Consider the following 26487-nt stretch of genomic DNA (forward strand, 5'->3'; position numbering starts at 1 on the left):
CCAAATTTTTCAACTCTTTAGTAAATCAGTTTTGTTCAAAAACTATGATAAATCACACCTGATTGCTTACTTATGTAAATTTTTCCTTTTTTCAAATTGCCTCAAATGAATGAAAGCTTATTAAGCTCAAATGGACCTCACTGTTTTATTTGAGCTCTGCTGTAATGATCCATCAAAGGAGGTATCTTGCTGTTTTAAAAAGATCGAAAGAAACAAACTATCCATGCTAAAGAAATGTTTAAGTAGTTCTAAACAATAGATGGGATTAGAAGGTTTATACAAAAGGTTACTCCTTAGTGTGACTCATTTAAAAGCCTGAACTCATTGCTCACTGAAGTAGTTTCCATTCAGACTGTAAAATATATAAAGTGGGCACAGATGGAGAACATGTTAATTTACACCTGAAAGGCTCTGAGCTTGAAAACTGCTTACCTTATATGAAAGCATTAAGTAACTAAGAATGTGCATCTCATCGTATATGTTAATACTCTCTCTTTTTTCTCAAGGTTTTCTGATCTCAGTTTCAAAATCTCTGCAAAAAGTAGAAGATGAAGATAGGTTGCTAACTGCACTCAATCTAGGAAAAACCCTTCAAAATGGAGATAGAACTGAAAAGAGAGGAGCTGTGCCTTTGCTGAAACGTTATAACATTGAGGAAAGCTTATTGGATGAAGATGATGACAGAAAATTAAAGTTTTTTGTGAGTTTCCAGTTTTGCATTTTTTTATTCCTTAAGTATAAAATGAAATTCTTTATGGTCCTGTGTAAATGGTACAATAATTTAAAGTAATAACTTGATGGATACAGGAAAAAAGATCAGATTAGCATAATACTCTCAAGGACGAAATTTTCCACTGCAGTTTCCTCTTTAAATTTTCTAATTTACAGTTTTCTAATGCTTAACCTAGGCAGCTGAATTTAAATAATAATAATAATAATAATTAAAATAGAGTCATAAATTTGGGGGAAAAAGCCTACGTTCCAGCATTTCTTTCTTTCTTTCTTTCTTTTTTTTTTAAGAAAAACTGAAACTCTGCTTTTTTTTTTTTTCTTAAAATAGGACACTGGTACCAGACACGACTTCTTAAATCGTGGTATACCAATGAGTGCGGGGAGAAAGTATCTACCTTATCTTACACTGAAGGGAGCCATTGCTTTTCCAGCTAACACTGAAATTGAGAATATTGAATCAGTACAGGAAAGAGAGACTGAGGATGATGAAAATTCAGCTAAGTTCCCTGTAGGAAGGAGAGATTTTGACGGTAAGTATTTTTGGTTGGTTGGTTGGGTTGTTTTTTTTGTTTGCTTTTTTTTTTTTTTTTTTTTGTAAGATTAATTGTGGTAAGGTATACTGCAGTGTCTTTGAAACCATTTGTTAAAAGTTCAGTTAGAAACTCCAATTAATATTTGGAATTTCTTAGTGCTATTTAAATCCCACATTTCCAATTTACCTCTACTGTAAATAGTCTTGGGGGTGGGGTTGTAGGCATTTGTAAGCCATAAAGAATTCTAATTCTTTGATATTTTAAACTTTCAATTTATATTCGTTTAGTGCTCAGATGTATGCTGGGAAGAGTCTATCGACCTTGTTGGCAAGTCTGAAAACTACTGACTTACAGCACCTTCTTTGAGAAAGATTAAACATTCTATTACAAATGTAACACGATTTGAAGCTAATGTATCTTAGTATTGCTAAACATATGCATCTAACATTATTTTCACATCGCAATGTTGCATAATTCATTACTAAAATACAACATAGTTGTAATTACCGATGTATTATTATCAAAATTAAAAGATTCCTGCATAATCAGACTTGTATGAATTTGTTTAATACTACACACACACTATTTTCATTTATTTGAGTATGAAGAAAAGTAATTCATGAATTTCACCTTCTTCTCGCAACATTTTCCAACTTTTGAAGTGGACAACAGAAGAAGCAGATCAAAATAAAAGCTTATAGTTTAAAAAATTGAGTTAATTTTGCCTGACCAACAATCAATTTATTCTTGCTTGCAGTTCTGTTGTTTTTTCTTCTTCCATCAATTTTGCAGTCCAATTCCTTCTGAGGGTTGTTTGAAGTCCTACGTTTCTTAGCATTTTTTGGCAAAGATGTTTCACTTTCCTCATCATAGATAACTTTGTCATTATTCAAATCCATCTGTTCATTCTTGGAGTTCTTGTTTCTTGGCTGACAACTCAATTTCCCCATTTCTCTATAATTTCTATTCTGATGAACATTTTCAGAAATAGTTCCAAGCGGTGTTATATCAAGACAAGAATTCATACCTTCTGTCATGTGAGAATATCAAAAACATATGTGAAGAAATAGAAGTTACCTGGGTTTACTCATCTGTTTTCTATCAGGGCTATCACATTATTTTTAATCAAAACAATTGCTTTATAAAACAGAACAAAACCATTCAGGTCATTGCACTTACATACTAAGTACACCAATACTACTATTATTATTACATACTAACTACACCAATACTACATACTAAGTACACCAATATTTTAAAATTACATTGCTCAAAAATAAGCTAAGGCAACAAAATTAAGGAAATGAATTTAAAATTTGAAAACATTAGAAAATATGCCTTTAAGCATATTTTTTAGAATATGATAAGGCTTATAGAGGAATAACTCAAACAATTATTTTCTTAATGGCAAAGATATAAATTTCACTTAGCTTGCTTATACCAACGAAGTAACGTTACAAAAAAAAAAGAATATTTTTTACCTTAAGATAGCATCAATACATGTGTTTCAAACAAATCTGAATTTTTAAAATACTAACATTAAAATTTAATGCAAAAGCATTTAACTGAGTACAGTGTATGCAAAGCAATGAGACATCTTTTGTTGTTGTTATTTTTTTAAACATATTTATATATTAATTTTACTGAAGCTTCTTTTGATAACACTTGAAATATTAGCTATTGCATTCACATATTCAATTCGACTATGGCTTACCTGTGAAACATTTACCTTGTAACTGTTGCTTTGGTGCAGGACATATGCAGGCTGGCATTTGGCTATTGCTGAGGAAATGCTCACCCTCTATTTTACTCAACTCATTTTTGTAGGTACATGCAAACTGAGATTTGATTGAAGATTGCTTCATCTACTAATAAAAATTTGTATTAGCTTTATTTATGGAAGTAAAATGAAATACCAGCAAGACTAGTAAAATACCAGGTTTCCATTCTGTTGTCTCAAAAATTTTACTAAAAAATGAGTATACTCACATAAAAAAAAATTTATATGAAGTACTCGATTGCAAATTACAAGCTTTCAAGAATACTTACTACAACAACACTGAAACACTGAAAAAGGAATATAAATTAGGCTTCAACATACCTATGTCTAAAACTTCAGATTTTAAAAGTTCAGATTTTACATTTAATCTCAAAATACAGGCACATTGAATGCCAATATTAAATGCCACGTTTGTCAAAACATTCATAGGCTATGCTGCAAAAAAAGTACAGTGGTGAATAACGCTACTGAATCTGGTTTTCTATGTTCATCTCCTTCTCCTAATTCTGGAAGCAGGTAATCTTGTCTTATAGTGGAGGCAAATCAGAATATATAGTTCAACTACAAAATTCTTTTTAAAATCTACTGTAGTCAATATAATTATATTCAATGGAATCAGTGATTCCAGGTCAAGCTTCCTTAGTTTACACTTAGGCTACAGTTTCTCTATCACTTCTAGTTTCAGGGCCAAACTTCGTACTTGCTGGCCAATTAATTAGAAACGTGATGGAGCCTGCAAGATAATTTGTCCCCTCACTTCCTTTTGAAAGTCTATTAAATTACATTACATTAAAATACATTGAAAGGTATAACAGGGATTAGGATTTCTAGCTAATAAGTCTGTTAAAATGTCACAGGTAATAATAAATAAATAAATATGAGCTGAATGAGCAACGCTGTGCAAATATCAGGACAAAGAAAATTCAATAAACATTGTCACAAAATAAATAGTTGTCTTCTTTTAAATTGGTTTTGCTGAGGAGGGTTTACAGACCCTTGTAGGATTTGAAAGTTTGCTTTTTACAAGTCTACTCGCCTTCTTGGTTACAAGAATGTTTCTGGTTTCACTCCTGTAGATTATTTTGTTTCAATTCAAACTTTCAAATTCAAACATAAAAACAGAAAAGAGTACATAGCTGGAAACCTTCTTTCACAAGGGCTGCAAAATTCAGTCACAGTTTATGCCACTTTCATCACATACTGCTTTCCTCCATACAAACTAATAGACTAGCTTTTTCCATTGTTCAGATGCATCCTAAGTATCTCTGCATAATATTGCAGTGGGTCAGGTGAATATACCTCCTGACTTTCTGAAAAAAATACAAGATTTATTTACATAAACATAGATCTTTCTTACTTAATGTGCCCATGTCCATATAGTCTTATTTGAAATCTTCTCCAGGTGCTACAGAGGAATTCCTGCCCCAGCATCTGGAGCACCTCCTACCACCTTTTCAATAACTTTGATGTTTGTAGAGATGTTTCTCTCAGTTTTCTCACTCATTTCTTAAAGCTACCATGCTTACCCTTTCTGAAATAAGTTATCAACAAAGCTACCTTCAGCATCACTGATGAGTTCAGCATTGGCCAGTGGTGGGTCTCTTTTGGAACTGACTCTGTTCAGCATGCAGGCAGCTCCTGATTTCTTATACAGGTCACCTGTAGCTCCATTCCTACCCAAACCTTGCCACAAAGGATAGGTGGCATAAAGGACAAAGCAGCTATACCCAAAGACTCAGAAAAATAATTTGAAACTGCAAAAAAATGCATGTCTTGTTAAATAAATGGAACAATCTACCTATATAATGTTCAGAATACATATGGGTTTTTTGTTGTTGTTTTTGTTTGTTTAATATTACTGTATTATTGTTTCCTGGTTTTGCTGCTTCTCCTTCTCTGGAAGATGTTCAAGACCCATCTGGGCACCTACCTGTGCAACTTGATCTAGGGAGCTGCTTTGACAGGGGTGTTGGACTCCATGATCTCTAGAGGTCCATTTCAACCCCTACAATTCTGTGATTCTTCAATAATTCATCGTAATCCTTTAAAATCCACTCGATCCTCAGTTTTTCAGTAAATGACACATATTACACAGCAACTTGCACACACAATGCTATCATACTCACATTGCAAGAGGCAAATAAGATGTATTTTGTGATGAACTGATGAAGATGTAATACATAGAGCACCAAAAAAAACCCCAACAGTCAAGAAAGCCTGATAGTTGCCATTCTATAAACAATGAATTATTTTTTGGAACATCAGGGTTTATTTTTGCCACTCCTACCAGACACTTAACAAATTTAGTTTTCAGGGATTAAAATATGTGGAATCAAGGGACCAAATACTGAAAAAAAATCATAAATTCATCTGTCTGTATTTCAACTGCATTGAAACATGAAATATGCCTCAAATCTTGTGTGACACCACATGCTATTTAGTCATCTACAAGCAGTACATAAAACTCTATCAAATAAAACTGTTTCATTTGATGCTAGTACTAAGCTAGAAGGTATATATGAATCAAGATTACAGAACTAGATTTGCTGAAGCAGTTAATATTACCAGCTGCTCTAGGAATATAATTTTGCCAGTACAACAACTGTACTACACTGAGTTAGGAATAAGCATATTTTAATAGCCTGAAGGCAGAACAAAACAGCGAGAGTCTACAGCTGAATCAAAAAGTAAAGCTCTTCTGTAATGCTTCCTTAAAAAAAAAAAAAAAAAAAAAAAAAGACTAACTTCAAATTTGATTGAGGTACATATAATGAACCCTTGCAAAACCTTGGAATAGTCTTAGAAATGAGAGGTTTTGTACAAAAAGTTTCCTGAACTACGCTGTTTTGAGGGAACCCAGATCACCAACTGAATAAATCACAGCTCTAGGAGAGTGAAAAGATGTTGGGAATTCAACTTCCTAAGCAAGGAGTGGCACATAAGCAGTGTGAAATGAACTCAGACCTGCTGTCCCTGTTCCACTTCACAAGAGAGATGTTGCTGTTATACCTATACATATAAAGAAATTCTGCCGAATTTCAGATGTAGGGGGTTACTGCTATCATTGTTTAGCTGGAAGAAACTACAACAGAATGCAAGACATCCTGTGTTTAGCACACATAGGTCAGATATTAGTCCTAACAAACAGAATACGTAGATTATTCTCCCACCTTAACTTCCATACCTAAAGTTTTTCAGTTCATTGAGATGACAATATAAAACATTCACAGTTATACAAAAAAAATTAATGGTGCATGGTCTATTTATTTCAAGAAGTTAGTTGATAATCTATTCCAGATCTCCTTCCACCATCTGCATACAGTCAGTACTGCCAATAGTTAGTCAGTAAGAATGTTGAGATTTGGGTTTTATACGCTGGAATAGCATAATAGAATTTGAAAACCTACATCAGTAACAACAAACACATGTTTTTATTTTCCAGCCAAACAATTAGAATACTATTTGGAATAGGAAGAGAGAGATAAAAAGTAGAGAAAAATGTATTCTCTGCATCTTTACTTGTTTTCTTTCAGAAAATGTAGTAAAGATAAGTTGAAAGAAGAAAAGGGAGTGCAAAGGAAAGAGAAAGAAAATATTAAGAAAAACAGTAAACATCATCATCAAAATAAGGCATCATGTTATTCAACCACAAAAAGTCATACTATGTAATAGCTCAGGTAAGAGCAAGCTCTTATTTTACCAAATCTGACCTTTTCTTTTTAGCATGACATTATACCATTATATTATATCTTCTGTTTTCCCAAACTAACTTACTATTGTTTTGAAAATATACAGTCACAAATTATCACATAACAGTTTCAAGAGTGCTCAGAATTCACACTTAGGGATCCTTAGAAAGTTGTTTAGGGGGACTTGTGGAAATAATAATAGTACTTCCCCCAAAAGAATAGTTTACTGAGTACCTGACTAAGAAAAAAAAAAAAAAAGACTTTTTAGCTCTTGTATTGAACATAACATATATCTCCCCTCCCCCTTTCTCCTTCAGGTACTTGTTTTTTTACCACACTTCATAACCATGGCAACTACTAATCGATTTACATTCCATAATTATATTCCAGTCAGAAATTTAATTTTTACAATAGGTAAGAGATCTACCTGAGGTGGATTATTTTCTCTATTGCTATGCCTTTTCTCCCCATAGTTAGAGTGGGCATGCAGAAAACTCTTGATAACTTCCTGTTGACAGTTTTCCAAGTTACAGTTTATTTGTACTGGAATCACAAATAGGCAAAACAATTGTCTCAAGTAACAGTATTTAGGGAACTAAGCAATGAAGAAAAACATCAGTGCATGAATCTAGACATTTAGTCATTTTGTATAGGCATGAACAAATCACATGAGAAAGGCAGACTGGAATTGTTTGCTTTCTGGAGCTTTTTCCTTGGAAGGATTTCTGCACACAGTAAACTTTAAAATGAATTTCAAACAAGACAACATTTGTTTTCTTCAGCCGCAGATTGTTTTAAAACTAAAACTACAGTTATGTTCCCAATAGGATGAAAACAGCGTCTCAGATAGGAAAGGTTGTCTCCAGTTACATTAAGAAAAAAAACCAACATGCCAAACTATTGAAAGTTCTTGCTGCTGTCATGGGATAAATGTGTTAAGAATGCAGCAGGATTTTTAACACAGTGCATTAAAGGCTAAAACAATCTTGAGTTTCCAAACTAATTTAAATGTTTGTTATTCTTTCACATACTGTATGCTTATGGCACACAATGAGTGCTTTTGTTCCCTCCTTCATAATTGCTATTGTTCACACCCAAAGTCATTAGTTCCAGTACAGTGTTTTACCTATAACTTGAAACTCCAGTTTATCCTTTGAGGTGCAGAGAAAAGATTAAATCTTTCTTATGCAATCTGTTTATTGTCTTAAGTTGATCTATAATCTTATCAAAGGAGGTAATTATTACAATCATTCCATTCCTCTCACACACAATTAAGTACTACTTAAATAACCCCATTGCATTCAACAAAATAAATTGAATAGTGGGGTCTAAAATTAATGTAAGTATAATTCAAAATACCAGACATAGGGTTGGATTAACTCTTTTTAGATAAAGGAGCTCTCTCGTCTAGTTAAATGGTCTAATTTCTTTTATGAAGCAGAAAATGAGTGCAAGAAAAACTGGCTACAAGAGACATAAGTGAATAGATATTCAGTGGACCTTTCTGAAGTAAGGATTTTTTCCATAAAATGCCACTCGCCATTAAGATACTTTCTTTTAACAATGGATAGCAAATTTGAAACACCACCTCTTAATCATCTCTCATTGGAAGACGAAGTTGAGTTTCTCATTATTACTTTTACTGGAGTAAATTATTACTCTGCTGGAGGAAATGAAAAGGTGCAACATACTAGTTCTCCAGACTTTTTCCTCTGCAATGAATGTAGCACTAGCATTGCCTTCTAACAAATGCCTTTAGAGTTAGGCAATATTTTTGCATCTATTCCAGTATTTAATGAGGACTGCAAGAGGAAATATTTCTTTTTCACTGTCAGCAAGAACTGGTTTTGGCAAAATGGAAATACAGAGTTATCTTGTTTTTAAACATATCACAGTTCATAGCTACCTGCTTACTTTTCCAACTTCTATATTCTTAGATACAAAACATGTCAACTATATTGTGCCCCAGGTTTAAATATTGATCCACATTTCTCCACAATTCTGCAGATGTGAAAAATCACTTCCTGTTATGGAAGGAGAGGATAACATTTTTATTTCTATTATTAGTACTATTTATTTAGTGAAGTGTCCCTTTTTTCCTTCACTTACTGGATTTTCCCAAAATTCCTGATTTGACATACAATTCATGATGGGGGTCAGCATATAGCTAAGCTAATCACCAGTTTCCCAATCAAATATCACAGTAAAGAGTAAACTTTTATCACAGATTATTAGAAATCCAAAGGACTGATGGTGAGTTAGTATTGTAGACTAATAATCTAACCACGTCAAAAGAGGCAGCATGGAAAAAGAGTCCTAAGAATAATTTTATGGAACTAATGTTACCATCACATATGAAATTTCTCAGAAGAATCACTGACATTGAAAAGGGGTATCATACTTCTACTGACTTATTCAAAATACATGTACATTATCTCTTCTGAGTCAATTCTGAAATCTATGCATTATGTATAGCGAAATTTACAAGTGTGAATTTTACAGGCAACCTGTAAATTATTATATCATACAATCATCTTGGAATGTGAAACTGATATGCAGTATAAGAAGGTGATAAATACTAATACAGCACTTGAAATCTATGGTCATGGACAAGGAATTCATTGTACTATGTGCTGCACAGTTAGGACAGAACAAAAAATATTTATATCTAGGGACATTACAATCTAAGACAAGAAAAATATGGATTCATAGAGAAAGGAACCCAAATTATTCATTGTAACGGGCATCCCCCTCAATACATAAAACTGCTATATTTTGAGGAGAGGTTGATTTAAAGGTACTGAAAAAGCTTTTAAAAGAGGATAATGAGTTCTGCAGATACACATAGGAAATCTCTTCAGCCATAAGAAGTACTATAAAGCAAAAAAACTGAATGAGCCAGACTGACAATTAACAAGCCAACAATGAAGGTTGGTATTGCAGGCTGAATATAAGTAAGAACACACAACTCAGATAGGTGCAGTAGGATAGGTTAAAACAAGTTGCTTCTATCTACTACAACTTAGAGGAATAGATTTATATGCAAACAGAAGAATGGCATTTAGCTTCTAAACACTGTACTGTTCAATAACTGTCAGTCTCAGTGAAGTTAGGCTCAAGCTGCATATATTGTTTATCAAGTCCAAGAAAAATATACAGTGATCAAAACACAATCTTTAATGAATTATAGTTGAGTGGATGTATGGATATAGAGGAATATATTCTACAGTTACTACAATGCAAAAGAAAATGTAGCAGATAGGCTACTGTCCTCAAAGTTAAATATACCAAGGCAGACAGATATACACTTAGCATCAACAGGTGGTTACTTAGAGAATTGTATAGAAACTTTTTATTACAAAAAATGCTGGTTTGACAACAGAGATACTTACAGATTTGTGTTCATATATGGCTGATAGCTGAATTTGTTTGCATATGTATTCCTCCACAAAAATGTTACAGAAAGAGAAGGAAAGACATGATCCCAAAAGTCTTCTAAGTAAGAAAAGAAAGGAAGAGAAATACGCAAAAGAAACCCTGCAAGAAATTGTTAAGAGTTGTAGAAAGGCTACCAGGAAAAGACAAAAGAAGAATGAAGAATTTCTGTGAGAGAATGGAGATCAGAGATGAAGGTCAGAAAATTATCTCTGAGTTTCAGCTGGAAAAGTCATTAGCTGTTTTGGCAACAGCAATTTCCGTTGACTGAAAGGAGAAGCAAGACTAAAGTGAGCAAAAGAACAATTTCAGATTTTGCAAGCATATAGTATAGTCTGGATGATAAATGTTTGGGTAATACACAGAAAACAGAATTGCAAGTAATGTGAAACATTCAGGCAATGTGAAACAGTCTGAAAAAGAAGACTCCGTACTGATACATATTTGCAGCCCATTTACATTTTGAGCACTATTATTTTTTATTTATGCTTTTTCAATATGAAGAAACATCTTGAGATAGTTGGCCTCAGTTCCATGCAGTGCTTTTTCTTGCTGAGACAATAGGATACACTGGAAGAAAGCCATAAAGACTGCTTATGATTACAAGAGACAGCTCAGCTGCCCCAGTGTTCCTTTAAGACATGAGTTGTGTAGTTCCAAGTGGCTTTTTAGTTTAAAATCACATACACCTTATCATCCATTTTGCTGAAGTCAACTTCAGTGAGTCAACAGGTTTAATCTTCAAAACACTAAAAGCTATCTGGGTAAAAATGATAGATATTTTGTTCTATTTTGCTACAGACACATTCTGTGTCAGCAGTAACAGGGAAAACAAGGCAATGAAAAAAGTCACAGAGAAGAAGTCACTCTTTGTACTGCATTGACAAGGGATATAGGAATCACAATATCCTTGTTAGACAATATGGAATCAGCACAGGTGATTGTCATGATCAGATAGCTTTGATGAGAACTACAATTTTCATAGAAATTTTCTGTAGTAGCTTATCTCATGTTTTTGACCAGCAAAAAAAAAAAAAGAATGATTTCATATAAGGAATCAGTCTCAAGTTCCTTATTTTTGATAGTTTGTGTGAGAAACTTTCTATGTTCCTGGTAAAGATCCCAAATTTGACAGGCAATTAATTTTAGATTTTTTTTTACTTTAACAATGAACATAACTTCATGAATTCAATTACAAAACCTTGGTTTAGACAATAAAAACTGTATATTTCAATGTATTATGTAAACGGTATATTGCATTTTTGCTACTTGATGAATAAAACTGCAATTTAAATATGTTACTCATACTAAAATTATCATTAAGATCAGTTATCATCTCTGATCTTTTCAAATGTTTTCCAATTAGTTTCAAGGTAGATTTCACCCTAATTAGTGCATGCATCCTAAACAACTCACTCCTCCACCTCTATAAAAACATTCTGTGTGAAATCTTAGTATACTTAAAGCACTTGCTTGCAATACTGACAGTAATTTTCATTCTAATTCCTTTCAGTGACCTTCTATTTCTGATACACGTAATATGTTAAAGTTCCCTTCATCTTTATTGGCAGAGATATCTTTTCCATTGTGCTCTTCCAAAACTAATTCTGATGGCCTATAATATTTCTGTTCCCTTCTTTACATACTAATTATATTTATGTTTTCATCTGTTGTCACAACTAAGTTTGTAAAAAATGCTAAGTCAGTAATTTCATTTAGCTCCCTGTTGAAATGCTGTGGAAGATACACAGTCTCTCTCTTTCCACAGTCCCAACATTAAAATTGGTCAATTTTGAGAAAAACAGACTATGTAAAATTCAATTTTACAAAGGCTGCAATTTTCAGACACACTGAAGTTGTTCTATTAATTGCAATACTAGTATTGTAATGTTTGATTTCATCTACAAAATAAGCAAGCATTATTACACTTTATTGTATGCACTTCAGTGTATACAATAAGGGAAACATCCATGAAATGTTACAAATAAAAAGGATTGGAAAAAAAAATCATTATTATTACTTCAGTACTGAAATCTGTTCCCACTGTTCAGTACTATTTTTGCTTTCACATAACTTCAGTTTTAATTCTAGAGTCCTGAGATGCACAGATAGCTAAATGAGGAGATTAATCCAATACATTGTCATTATGTGACCTTCAGTGTGAAATATTTTTAGTAAATTTAAGGACTTTTCAGCAGTGTTGCATGTTCTCATTCAATAAGGTTTCAGTTAGGCCATTAACCACAAGGTAACCAATTATTTAGATATGCAATACCTTTCAGACAAGAATTTGAAAATTTTAACACTATTATTTTCATTTTAGCATTACTATTTCAATGCATCCATGTGCATATAACACTTCCTGTACAGTACCTTAATTATTTTTTCATCCATAGATTTCTGAATACGCTGTCTAAGAGGTTTCGGAGAAGATTCTTTGGACTGTGCTGGAGATCTATGTTAAAAAGAGATATGAAGTGTTCAGAGCATAAATATAATCAGTTAAGAAAAATAATTATCATATGCTTTTCCTCAGAAAGAAGCCAAGCACTTTCTCTTTCCAAATCATACTTTGTTTTTTCCCTAAGTATTTAGATATACTGTGACTACTGAAGACATCATGATGAAATCAGACTTAAAGTTCGAATTTCTACTCTCCTTTTGCAGTGTATTTACAGTATTGTAGTTCTGTAAGAACAGCATTACTGCTAATGCTGCTGGTGAGTTACTAAGTTATCATTCTACTTCCACCTCCTTGAATATATGGTTGATATCCAGAAAAATGTTCCTCTTCCTTATGTACTCTTCATTAGAAAACTCAATCAAAATGCTTCCACTATATGAATAGTTACGTAAATGAATAACAACATTTATTTAATTATGCATTTTAAACATCAAAACATCTGTATAAGAGCATTATTCTTGCTCTTGATTATAAAATAACAATCTGTACATGTGTAAATAATATTTCTCAGTTTATGTACATAGTAGGCCTGTGCATGTAGAGATAATTGTTTATTCCCAAAAGAACTCATTCTTTATTTAATTTATTTTGCTCATTCTATTAAAATTCACTGTTATTTAATTATTCCATAAATAAATTCATTTTGTTTTGCTCATTCTTTTAGATCCATTTTGTGGCACTAAATCTCTCCCTGACTTTGCAATGTATTTAAATTGCCAAAATATGTAGTTTTACCATGCTCCCATCTACTCCATTTTTATGGCTCATGTGGTCTCCTTGTAACCCATAGCGACAAAATCCTCAGTGTCCCACTTTTCCAACACCTGATCCTTCCTCAGGATAAGCAATCACTTAAATCACTACCACATCTCCACTGTATAGATATTTTAGCTTTTTTTTCCATCAAAAATTGGTTTGCAAGAGATTTGTTGCTCTGTGGATCACACCAACTTGCATTCTTAACACATTTAACATTTTAATTAAAAAAAAAAAAGTATTAAATTAGAGAGGAGTAAATCACAGAATTGCAAGGATTGGAAGAGACCTCAAGAGATCATCGAGTCCAAACCCCCTGCTTTTAAAGCAGGTATCCTACATTAGGTTGCACAGATAGGCGTCCTGACAGGTCTTGAATCTCCTCATAGAAGGAGACTCCACAACCTCCCTGGGCAGCCTGTGACACTGGTATCATACATAATGTAAAGAAAGTCTTGCTTTAGCTGTAATGTGATAGGAAGATGACAGGCATTATATGAAAAACAACAGCAAATATAAAATTGCCCTTAACTCTATAGACTTGGTCAATCAGCAGAATCAGAAAAAAAGAGTTATGAAAATACTTAATTCATATTCATGCAAAATGTAATTAAATATGTAAACAGTGTAATTGCAACAGAATCACATTGCTTTGACTTCAATATGATCACTACATTTTTGTTTACTTACAGATTTCAGTAATACTGAGGGAAAATCAGCATATTTGCCTTGTATAACGGTACCAAATAAAATTTAAAAATGAAAAAAAAAAGTAAAAGAACTTTATTCACACTTCCTTAATGTATATTCAAAAAGATTATTCTCAAGAAGACTAAAATGAGGTTTCTTAAAGAAGGAAAATACTTGAGGTATGTAATGAAGGACCCATGAACAAAGACGAACTTCAGTTTTGGATGTTACAAAATAAGGAGGTTACATCATCATCGCTTACATTTTCCATTCCAAAATATCTATACATTTTACAAGTTTAAAAAGTACCATTTTCTATTAAAGAAACCTAATGAAAACAACAAACTATAGCTGCTTTTCAGCAGTAGCTGTCTTACAGGATTTCAAAGGTGACAGATAAATAAATCTAATTAATTTAATATCGGAGTTTATTAAAACAAGATTAAATCAAATAAAGTAAAATTCCAGGAATGCTGAAGTTATGAAAAGGAGATGCTTTCATTTATCTTCAGCATTCTATTGAAAATTAACAGTGCCCTCTTAAAATTATTAGATCCTGGATAAATACACCCAAAAGTTTTAAACATATTTTGGGATTCTTCAGTTGTGAAATAGCTAGATTTATTATTATCATTATTAATAATAATAATGATAATTAGAAATCTTCAAAATAAAAACTACCACCTGATGGTAATCCAATAAATCCATGAACTACCATATGATTTGATAATCTGATTCTATATATCAGATTATCAAATCATATGGTAGTTCATGGATTTATATTAATATATTAATAATCTGATATATAGAATCAGATTAGCAAAGATAATTTTCACTACAGTGATGTTTACTGTCAAATCTACTGCCATTTATCCTGTAAACTATTTCAGGCTTACTATTAACCATATGGACCAGCAAAAGATTGTAAAGACTGTTGATCACATGCCTGAGAAGTGTTAAAAAAGGGTTGTACTGTATAGGTGCCTGTAAATTGATGAAAACCAGATATCTTAGTTACTATCCTGGGTGATATTAAGACATTCAGCATTTGCAAAGCAATTGGAGGTTTACAGTATAGCTGTTACAGAAAGGAAGAACACAAAGATTTAAATAAAAAATGAGAACAGATGCTGTTTGTAAGTTCCCGTATTTCTTCTTTAGGCATTAAAAAGTTTTGAACTCCTGAAAATTATTTAAGATTAATTCAATATTTTGTGTGCTTCCACAATTATTTCTGTTTAGATGTTATGCAATCACATAGTATTTAAAATTCCATACACTGGAAAATAAAATATAAAACAAGCTGATCACCAGAAAATATTAAAGAAAACACAAGAATTTTGTGTAGACTACCATATAAATTTTTAAATAGCAGCACCTTCTTGCACCTTCAAGGAAAAGATTTCAAATCAAATGAATGCTTTACAACTTTACTCAGAGAATGCTCTTTTCCAGAAATAAGCAGTTTTAATTCCATTTTAAATTAGAGTTGTATATAAAAAAAAAAAGTGTCTAGCTCTGAATAATAGCAATGCTTAATTCAGAAAAAAAAATCAATTGAGGTTTAATTACATTCACATTGGGCAATAATCTAAATCTGATTAAGCTCCATTTTTGTAAAAATACATACTAGTTGAGGTTTATTAATTTAACAAAACCATTTTAGAAGTAACATGAATTAATTTTCCTGAATAAAAAAAATGGAAAAACAATTTTCCTGAACTTTATTAAAATGTGATAGTTTGTCTGGCTTCACAAAAGAGGTTGAACTATAAATCTGGTGGAACCACTAAACTCTCCTTATTTTAGGATCCTCTGTCTTCCAACTTAGGACTCAAAGACAAAGGTGAGAAAGTCCTTATGTTAAAAATCAATAAATAAAATTAGCAACCAACAGCTGCAGGGTGTCTTAGGTGCCTTTGACTCCTGTATTGCTAAGGAACATATATATGGAACTCTGCTGCTTGCTTTTGACTCACAGCTCTGCATCCTTTGGCCCGTGACTTTACCTTTTCCTATTCTCTTATTCTCAGTCTTGCAACAGAGCAATCTGACAGTATTGCACTGTGACAGTATAAAGGTTCTCATGTAAAGCACCTGCCACCAGCATAAGAAATACTCTAATTCACCACTTTTCACAGTCATTCATTGTAGCTCTTCTTTTATGTTAGGAAATCCTGTGTGCAGGCAAAAAGCTGAAGAAAAAACTGGCTATGCATCTCTGGCCCTAATGAACAGATATTCATATCACCTCTAATGGCATAAAAAAGCAGGGACAATTAACAGTGGATTTGAGTTGTCCTTATGAAAACAGTATAGTTATATGGAGAAAGTATTATCATGGAACCAACTGCTGTACTGCAGAGGATGCTTGTCTGGGAACCCAGGCTGCTTTACTTCCCAGCTGATCACTGAGAAATTTTTCTACTTCCTCTCCTTCTTCCTCTCAGTTTCACCATCAGAGTCAATGTATGCCATGAGCTACAGACACTAGCAATAAATATTCATGCACATGAATTTGTTTCAGCATCTTTTGTATAATACTGATTGGTGTACCACAATATGAAAATCTATTTAACCGTTTTAAAAAGTCTCTACAAAATAATTACTATGTAGAAAGAAAACAGATTGTCATCCCAAAATATCTTGTAGCTAGATGAAGGAGGAATTTTCAAACTGAATATAAATACAGTCATCTACAGAACACATTTTTGAACTTAAGAATACAGATGAGTATTTGGAAGACTTACTGCAAAGGATACTCCCTTCATGGGTCTTGTACAGCCCAGAAACATACTAGCCCAGAAAGTCTGTCTTAAAAAAGTGTGTTGAAAATAACAGTAAACAAAGATGAGGAGGTAGAATACTTTTGAGAACTTGATGCTGTCCTAGGAGTGCTTTCCTTTTACACCTATGCTCCCAAGAGACTGCAAATTTTGTGTATATAATGCCAATGCTTTAAATCAATTAGTATAAAGTCTATAAAAACAATCAAAAAGTCTTCTAGTACTCACCTGAAGAGTGTCAAAACAGAGGTGATTCCAAACATACTTAAGTTTATATCATCATATAATAATTCCGCTTTGTTCTGGGTAGGAGCACTGACTGCTTCTTCATCCAGAAGAACTAGTAAGACCTTTACAGTATCTCTGCCACAATACACAGTGCCGTGGTTTATGGAATGCAATTTTGGCTGAAAGCAAATAAAATTAAAGAGAACATACTGTAGGAAAGGTCAAAAAGTGAGATCAGTAGCTCACCTCCAAAAGCAACTAATAACAGCAGAAGATGCAAGAATCTCCTTCGTCCCTTTCCTAGTAAGCATCAGGTAACATGACGATATGGAAGATTCTTTTTCATCCCAAGTGAGTAGTACAGTTTAGATCATTGCCAATAAGAGGCATACACTGAAAACCAAGTCACACAAATATTCAAATCTGTGTTGAAACCATGCTGCAGAAACACATTATTTCCTTACACACAACTTGACTGCCACACAGACATTCTAGTGAAGTCCAACTCCTGTAACTGAATCTGCAAAAGCAGTCAGTTAAAAGAGATTTCCACTAAGATTTGACAAGAGGTACAATCCCCTCTTGTTAGGAACAGGATGAATTCCTCGGTTTTCCACAATAATTAAAAACTACTTAAAGAAAATAACACTTTACATCTGGAAGAGTTCAATGCTATAGCCAGCAGATGCAGAACTTCATAGGATTACTAGAGTTGCAAGTTTTTAGCATTTCTCTGTAAAGTTCTAGGGGTTTTCTAAACAAATGTATTGCTAAATATACAGTATTAGGGTTTAAAAACCACAGTCTTTCTTATTTACCAATACAGAGAAACATAGAGTAGTCTAACTTTGTTTAAGACATGACAGGCAACAAACTGCATTTCTCTAATCAGTTAACTGTTTTCAACACAGCCTTGAAAAGATCAAATTCTATTTCTCTCCCCATCTGATTACATCAATTAGTGTATGTAGCTTTCAAGAAACTATAGCAACACATGTCAGTCAGCTACTGCAAGTTATAATCAATAGCTAGAAATAGCAATTACAGAAATGGTTGTTATACTTGATTTTACAAAATTGGTCTATTTCGGTAACATTTAATTTCCTCAAAATTTATTCTGAACCTCTTCAGTCATTACATCACCACATCACTGATTTTTATAAAATGCCACGTGTGTCACGGTAAATTTATCGTAATGAAAAAAATATAAGTTTGGAAACAGCTCAACAGATTACATACAAATAATAATGTGTACAATATAGCATAACTTCCTAACTGACAAAAGATGACCTTCAGAAATCTCACATACAACAGTAGCTTGGTGTACTATCAGGGGAGAAAAATACTACTGTCCAAAAAACAATAGGAACCTTAGGCAAGACAAAAATCCCTGCCACAAAAATCTAGTTCATTATTAAAATAATGACTCTAAATATTTTTTCAAGTGAATTATTTATTAATCTTTCAAGGGCAGTAACCATTAACTACTCCAGACTATTCTAGCTAGTTCCAGAAATGCCAACTGGATTCGATTTACAGCAGTAAGTTTCTAAGGAAGAAATTAATCACAATTGCTATTAGTCACTCATGAAGTCTTCAACAAAAAGTAATGCTTTCTTCTGCATAAAATATTGTCTTTTTCTACAGCTTTAGATTCTTATAAAATGGATATTCACAGGAAAACTGAGCAACAATGTAAGAAAACTGCAAGGAGAAAAGCAAATATTTTTCCAACAAAATGACCCTTTTCAGGTATATATTATGTATTACCAGTCTTTCAAAGAGCTGCTGGAGACATCATTTTCAGCTCTACAGTTAAGTTCAGTTTTACAATTTGTGCTCAAAGTAGCAAGTCAGTTACTTTTGCATGAAAAAACATAACATCCCATCAAAAGCAGAACTTACTCTGAATACAGATTTCTTTTTGCTGAAAAATTACAGCATTATTTAAAAAGGTATACAGCATTCTTTTTAAAGAAAACAAAACAAAATGAGATACTTATGAAACTCAGCATAGAGCATTAACCTTTGCTGTCCTGAGATCTTAATGGAGCAATATAAATGCTCCAATTTTATTTTACAGTTCAAATTCTTTTGCAAAATTTATGGATATTTTTTATTTTCAAAATCCATAATCACAACCTGCCTATCTCTGTGTTTATTACTGAATACTTCATTGAAGCCTGCAGTTTGATACCACTGCTTAACATTTGCCTATGCTTTCTTAGCAAGTACCAGATTTCTCAAGCCAACCAGTATATGAGCCACATTGAGATCACAGTCATCTCTCATGGCTGTTAGCTATATCTGCACATACACATTATGCATACAGATGAACTGTGGTATATGCAGTGAAAAGGATTAGCTTAAAACCCATCATTCTCTGACACACACTCAAGTTTTCTTGCACAGAAGAACTATAATAGAATCTTCCCAATCAAAAGCAAATTGGATGTTCCAACAGAGAGCTTACATTCAGAAACATAATTGGGAAAAACTTCAACATACAACCATTGACTCACGGTAATATAATTAAGTCGATAAGCTGCCCACAGATGCCCATTTTAAGAAAACTTCATGCTGTTCTTAATGGAATTAACTATTTCTGCATTTCCTGACAACCACCTTGCTATCTTCTGCCTCAAAAAGGATTCTAGTAAACATTTCTACAGACTTTCAGACTACAGTCTTGACCTATGGAGAACAATAAAAGACACAAGCTAGTTTACAAAAGCATTGGTTGGCAAATCTTATCAGAAGAGTCTTACCAGGCTGATTAAAGAATCTAAGACTTTTTAAAATTATTTACAAGGAATCCAGGTAGCCAGATAAAGACAGAAATGATAGGGCTAATAACTTTTCAGATGGAGCAGAGAAAGAAAAAGACAAAGACAAGAAAGGGAAACAGGGAAACACAGAGTAACAGAACTTCAGAAGATGCAGTAAAATGAGGATGTTACCCCATGGAAACACACATTCAAATCAGTTTACTGCTCACTAGGATCTGACCGCTTTTATTTCTTATTGAAAAGCAGAAGGATATTGGAAGTTTTATAAAAATCTCTTTGAAATCTTGTTACCATGGGGTAATTCCAGTGACGTGACAATACCTAGCACTATACAAATAGACACAAAAAGTGTTCAGCAGTTCTTAAAAGTTTCCTAGACAGAAACACATGACATAAGACATTGTTTTATGAATCAACAAAATAAAATAATCTGATGATTTTGTTAGAAAAATGTCATGATAGAAACCTGGCTAGATTCAAAGTACAGAAATCACAAATAAAAATGTATTCAGGTGTACTCTCCACATCTACCTTTAAAAACTTTAAATGTTTTGATTCCCTCCAAGAAAAAAAAAAACACATTAGTAACTTTGTTAGTGCCTTGAAACGCTAAAAGAGAAAAACTTACAAAGAATATTTGGGCTTTTATTCCTCACCTCTGCCAAGGTTTCACCATATTCTACATTTCTTTCATATTTAACCTTATTTTGAGCTTCTTACCCTTAATAATATTTTATTAAGAGCTACTTAAAATCTGTGTTCTTTAATCACAATGCAGACGTTCTCAAATATTAACTCCACTTTCATGAGGGCTTTGCTTCTGCTTGGAAATGTAGTTCTTCTGCCTTGAAATTACTGGCAAAACTAACAGATACATATATTTACATTCAGAACTGCTGCAAGAAGAAAATAAATTTAGAAGAGCATTTAGTTTATTCTTTCAATGAAAGAAATTAAAATAAAGCAGCTTTTTGAAATCCACACTATAATCCTAAAATATCAGTCCTTCAAGAAGTTTAAAATCACAATGTAGAGGAACTGACACTGTTCTATTATTAGGAAAAGATAACACTCTATATAAAAATCTTAAAAAAAAAAGAATGAAAGAAAAAGAAAGAGAACAACAAAATCAGGAGAAGGACATTTGCTTTCTTGTAAAGTTAAATAGTAAAAAGAACAAAAGAAGTCCCATTACCCGCATTGGACTGACTCCAGTGGTGCTGGCAGTCAAGACTTCATGTTGTGAATCGATAATATTTTTAATCTTCAAATCCAAATCTTGTACAACTTCCTCTACTGCCTGATAGAAAGGATCCCCATTGCTTCGGCCTTTCATCAAATGCATCTTCACTGTTGACAGAATTTTCCCCCCTGCGACTCTGAAAATAGGCACAGGGTCATCTCCACATTAATCTTGGCAGCACTTTAGTATACCTATTAGTGTTGAACATAGCTAGTCTTCACAGTTAATCAAAACTCTTCAGAGAACAGCTTTGATCTTTCAAATCAAAGAGCAGTGTGGAAGCATTGTCCAACATAATAGCCTGCTTAAGAAAAACAGAGATTATAAGAAAAGGTAATGAATTCAGCATTTAGTGCTACCCTGACCTGCAACAGAAAACTAACTTTTCCACGAAGTTCAAAGAAAAGCACTTTCTTTAACCTGTAGTTACTGTTTCACTCATAAGTGAACAAAATGTTATGTTGGAACAAGCACTCTAATTTAACATCCGATTAGGATTTTCAGCATTATGTGCCTCATGAAAGTTCTTCAGAATACCAATCCGCTTTCAATTTTGTTTAAGTAGTTAGTAATTAGACTAGATGAATGTTACTTTTTTACATTTGGGCACACAGTACAAATCTTCTTGTATTATTATGTGAAGTCCAGAAATACCCATCAAATTTTACATTAAAAATATCAATAATTGAATGCCAAAATATGTTTTACCATAGCCAAGAGCAAGGTGATGGCCAAATTTTCAACTTTTTTCACGCTTAATAGCTCCTACCTAATTCTCCTAAAAAGACACCTTGCAAACACAAAGACAGACATTTTGTGCACATTAAATCCTAGAAAGAAATTTCAGAATTTCTGCTAGGAACTTCTCCATCAAGTGACACTCTACCTGTCTGGGTTCATAATCCAAAATATAAAATAAACGTGGAGCTAAGGAAGAACAAGGACTGAGCCAGAGGAAAACAAGTTTGTTTATATTGTTTTCTGTTAAAATACATAGAAGGAATAGGGCCAGGCATCTTGCTGTTTTGGATTATTCTGGCTGAACAAAACTCCTGGTAAATAACTTAGAAGCCCTGAAATTAATGTAAAACATTTTTGGCTTGTTTCCAGGTCAGAAACAAATATTCCCACATAGTTCGCAGTTTTAACTTTCACAGATTAAAGATTATTCAATTCACATTAGAATTTGCAGGCTCGTTTAAACAGATAAATGTTAGCTTTCCAGAAGTTAAGCATAATATATGAACTCAGCCAAAAGGAAAGTCACCAGGTGAAGTCCCTCAGCATGAAGTCAAAAACCATACCAGATCTTAAAGAGATTTTTTTTAAGAGGAAAAAAATGATGCTTGCGATGCTTGTATACCTCGCTCCAAAAAACACAGTTCAATCTAACCACAGGAGAATGAAAAATTCAAGGGAAGGAAAAAATAAAAATCATTCAGTGCAAGTTGTCAAGAGGTAAGAACACTGTTGAAGAAAATTCTCTCAGAGATACATATAGGGACTCTAGCCAAGTCTCCTGATACCTCTTGCCAAACTGTTTTATTTCCTCAGGACTAAACTGTGTTTTCCAAAACAATACACTCAGATGAGAAAAGCATTAAGTATTAACTGAGTAGTATCCATAAATACTTTATGAAATCTAGAATTCCAGAACAAACAAGCAGGTGAAGTGATAGGCTGAAGCTGTGTTTGGAAGTACAGATCTTTCTGCCTAGGGATGTTTTAACCATACATTATAGTTTCAAAATATTTTACATACACACATATATATATGTATATATATATATATTTGTGTATACACACACACATGTAAATATATATATATATATAATGTGTGTATATGCTGGAAGAAAAAGGATTATTCCATATATAACAACTGGACACCCAATAAAAAAGATAATTGTGTTAAAAGTAAAGTTAATCTCTTTTTCTCCCCATATTCTCCTTTATATTATACAAAAGAGTTCCAGTTCCCCATCTGATATATGTAGTACTAATTGGAGCAAAGAAAAGGAAAAGTTTATTCATATTTTAATAAGAATTGATATAAATAAGTCAAGACATAAAATGTTCTTCTAATGTATGTCGATTAGTTACTGAAACACTGTGCAACAGCATATGCATTTTACAACAGGAAATGATACTGAATAAAAAGTTATGCTGTGAATTTTGCTTTATTAAAGTATTGAATAAATTTATAAAATGCTGTATACACCTCATTGGCGCTATTTCATAAACTTGCTACAGAAAGCCATAATTGACAAGGTATTACAGTTTCATAATGTATGATCAGGCTATTCTGAGTCAGAAAAGTAAGTAAGGCATTCTCTTAACAGTTATTTATGTTATATATCAGATAGACTGATATGGTCAGGCCATTATTCAAATTTAAGCAGCCTAATCTATGGTAGATTATCAACTGTCCATCAGAAAAGACAACTCACTGGATCAAAAATGTTTCAAAAAGCAATAATATTGAAGTGGATTTATAAATTAAGCAACAAATTAAATACTTCTAATTAAAATAATAAAATAAGTGACCTGAGAATCTCTAGATCCACTAGGAATGTTTCACTGCTACTGACATTCAAGGAAGGCTTACCTGTAAGCATGAAAATAAAAGGAAAACATAGTAAAAATGCAACTTTTGGGGGTTGTAGTGGTGGTTTTTGTTTTGTTTACTGAAAAAGGAATCTGAATGCCAGATTACTTTCATACGCATTTCCTAGAAAACCAGTTGAATGTAAATGGACTGTAAAATATCTGGCATAGTACTACATAGGAAATGTTTATACGAATTAAATGATGTGGAAAACTGTTACCCACCTTGCAATTTGTAACAGCTAGAATGCCAGTAAAAGTTTGTTTCCAATATGAAATTTTATCAACCAAATTATCTGTCTTAAAATCATTTTTTGCATCAGCAGATGTTAAGTATTTTAATTCTTCTTAATGCTGAAAGAGGCAGGCAAAACCCAATTGAATTCAAAACTAAATATTAAACCAAGTAATGCCATTTCTCTAAGAGAATACAGAAGTTGGGAAACCTTGTCCTTTCCAGTCAGGGTGCCTGCTAACAGTTCTCAGATCTCAGGCTGCTGACATGAAATACCCTAAAATAAGGTGCTTCAGTCTCACATCCTTGGTCTTTTAAGTCATATAATGTGAGGACTCCTTTCAAATTTAGTTAACAGCAAATCTCTATCAGTTACCACTAAGATACATATTTTAAGACAGTAATTTTTTTAAGGACCCTAATAATATGTTTTTCTTATCAGAGTCACATGCAACAAGATTTCTTTCTTCAATGTACAGGAAATGGACCTGGGTGTACTGGTCGATGCTTGATTGAACATGAGCCAGCAGAATGCCCAGGTGGCCAAGAAGGTCAATGGCATCCTGACCTGTATCAGAAACAGTGCTGCCAGCAGGAGCAGGGAAGCGATTGTCCCTCTGTATTCAGCACTGGTAACGTCCCACTTTAATTGCTGTGTTCAGTTTTGAGACCCTTAATACAAGAAAGCTAACACTTTACAGGCAGGCTCTGTGTTTAATTTTAGAATTAATGTCTTGTTAGCATTTTTTGAAATGAACAAGTCAACCAGATACTTTAGATCAGCTGACCACTGTCAACTATTGGCCACTTTTCACCTTTTTTTATCCTTACCATCAAATGTTTAACAAGAAAGACATATGAAAGCAATAATAATAAATAATAAATTTGTTATCATGAACAGCTCCAGATCATGATTTCAGAAATAATAATAAATTAACACACTTCAGTAGTTTCTGACAGCAGTGAGTAAAACATACAACAAAAATCTAGTCTATTTCCTTATTCCCTTATAAAATTCTTCCATCTTCCTTCTTATAGTGATTCTCTATGTGCTTCCTCAGACTCTGAGACCACCTTCCCATTACAATTTCATTATGCCAAGATGACTTGTTTGGTAAGTTTGCTTAGGAAAATAACTATCCAAGAAGTGAACAAGGCTCTAAAATAAGACTTCATACTTTCTAAATTCTACCTTCTAGAAGATTTCAGGTTAGGACTTTTCAGACGGGAGAAGAGAAGGCTGAGAGGGGATCTCATCACTGTTTATAAACAACTAGTGGACTCTTCTTGGCGGTGAGCAACAGTAGAACAAGGGGCAACAAGCAGAAACCAGAACAAATATATTCCATACTAAAACAAGAAATAAATTCTTCACTCAGAGTGATGGAGCACTGGAACAAGCAGCCCAGAGAGGTTGAGGAGTCTCCTTTTTTGGTTATATCAAAGACTTGCCTGGATGCCTTCCTGAGCGATCTGTTGTAGGGAACCTGCTTTAGCAAGGAGGTTGGACTCAGTGATCCCTTGAGGTCCCTCCCAACCCCTACAATTCTGTGATTCTGTGCGATCTTTTTTCAGTATCCTGCTTTTCAGTGATGTTTAACACAAATAACCAAGGACATTTAAGACTTGATAAGAATTGACAGAAGGAATGGCTTACTACTGTCAGTATGAATCAGAACTAAAAGCGTACACAGTTCATGTAGGATTCCTCTCACCTTCCCTGTAACCATGAAAAAAAGAAAAAACAGATGTCTATATTAAGATAAGAATGTCTCTCTGAGAAAAAAATAGATGACAAACGTAACTTATGTAGTCAGACAAAGCAAATTGAAATAGGTTACAAAGATATTGTCTGTGGTTAGAAACCACAGCCTTTTTTATTTATTATATGTTTAGGAAAATATTTCAGAATTTAGGAATTCAATCGATATCCATTTTTTAAAATTGAAATTAGACAGTAGCCATTTAGTTCTATTCTCAAATGCAGAAAAAACAAACAAATAAACCAAAACAAAAAATCAACAACAGGATTTCAACTAGTTTCACCCCACCAGAGAAGAAGAGTTGGAGAAAACAGAAATAAGAAACAATACAAAGCATAATTGCTCTTATCAGAGTAGTAACTATGCCTTTAAAGTAAATCCATTTTTGGTAGTTATGTTATTTGCATAAAAATGAAAAAAATAGCAGTCCATCTTAACTTCAATAAAATTTCAACCATTAAATTTTATCAGTGGACTTATCCATGTTTTTAAAATATCCGTGAAGGAAAGAATTAACTATATCAAAACCCTGTACTCAAAAACTTCACCCCAAACAATGAACTTATGCACTTTTCCCTTATTGGTGAAGACATTATTTTAAACCCTTTGGAGTTTTGTACTTTATTAGATCCACAATAAAAGCACAGAAAAAAAAAATAATCCCATTGCTAAGTATTTTTCCATTTCGCTACCCACACCCTAAAACATCTACCTCTGTTTTTTTCCACTAAGGTAAAAATGACCCTCTCTCTGGAGATGC

At 33.1% G+C, this 26487-nt stretch overlaps 2 protein-coding genes across 4 annotated transcripts in view; one reads left to right on the top strand and one right to left on the bottom strand.

Annotated features, from left to right (window-relative positions):
- Window positions 1-460: 460 nt before the first annotated feature.
- PMCH (pro-melanin concentrating hormone) lies at window positions 461-1602 on the top strand. Its single transcript, XM_065743129.1, has 3 exons — window positions 461-700; window positions 1061-1262; window positions 1553-1602. Exons 1-3 carry the CDS (start codon window positions 461-463, stop codon window positions 1600-1602), a joined length of 492 nt encoding a protein of 163 aa, XP_065599201.1.
- Window positions 1603-1615: 13 nt separating this feature from the next.
- Window positions 1616-26487, bottom strand: part of PARPBP (PARP1 binding protein) — a 39902-nt gene continuing 15030 nt past the window's right edge. For 2 of the 3 annotated variants that reach the window (XM_065743128.1, XM_065743126.1), the window contains 5 exons: window positions 21078-21261; window positions 17094-17272; window positions 12543-12624; window positions 2980-3130; window positions 1616-2295 (listed from right to left, as the gene is read on the bottom strand). In XM_065743128.1, coding sequence (XP_065599200.1) covers window positions 1961-2295; window positions 2980-3130; window positions 12543-12624; window positions 17094-17272; window positions 21078-21261 — 931 coding nt within the window. In that variant the 3' untranslated portion in view covers window positions 1616-1960. The remainder of the gene's footprint in view (window positions 2296-2979; window positions 3131-12542; window positions 12625-17093; window positions 17273-21077; window positions 21262-26487) is intronic. The other variant, XM_065743127.1, reaches the window with a different exon arrangement.

The sequence above is a fragment of the Cyrtonyx montezumae genome, unplaced genomic scaffold (assembly GCF_038088225.1).
Source record: "Cyrtonyx montezumae isolate F1298 unplaced genomic scaffold, pur_monq_1.0 scaffold_3, whole genome shotgun sequence".
Classification (NCBI taxonomy): domain Eukaryota; kingdom Metazoa; phylum Chordata; class Aves; order Galliformes; family Odontophoridae; genus Cyrtonyx; species Cyrtonyx montezumae.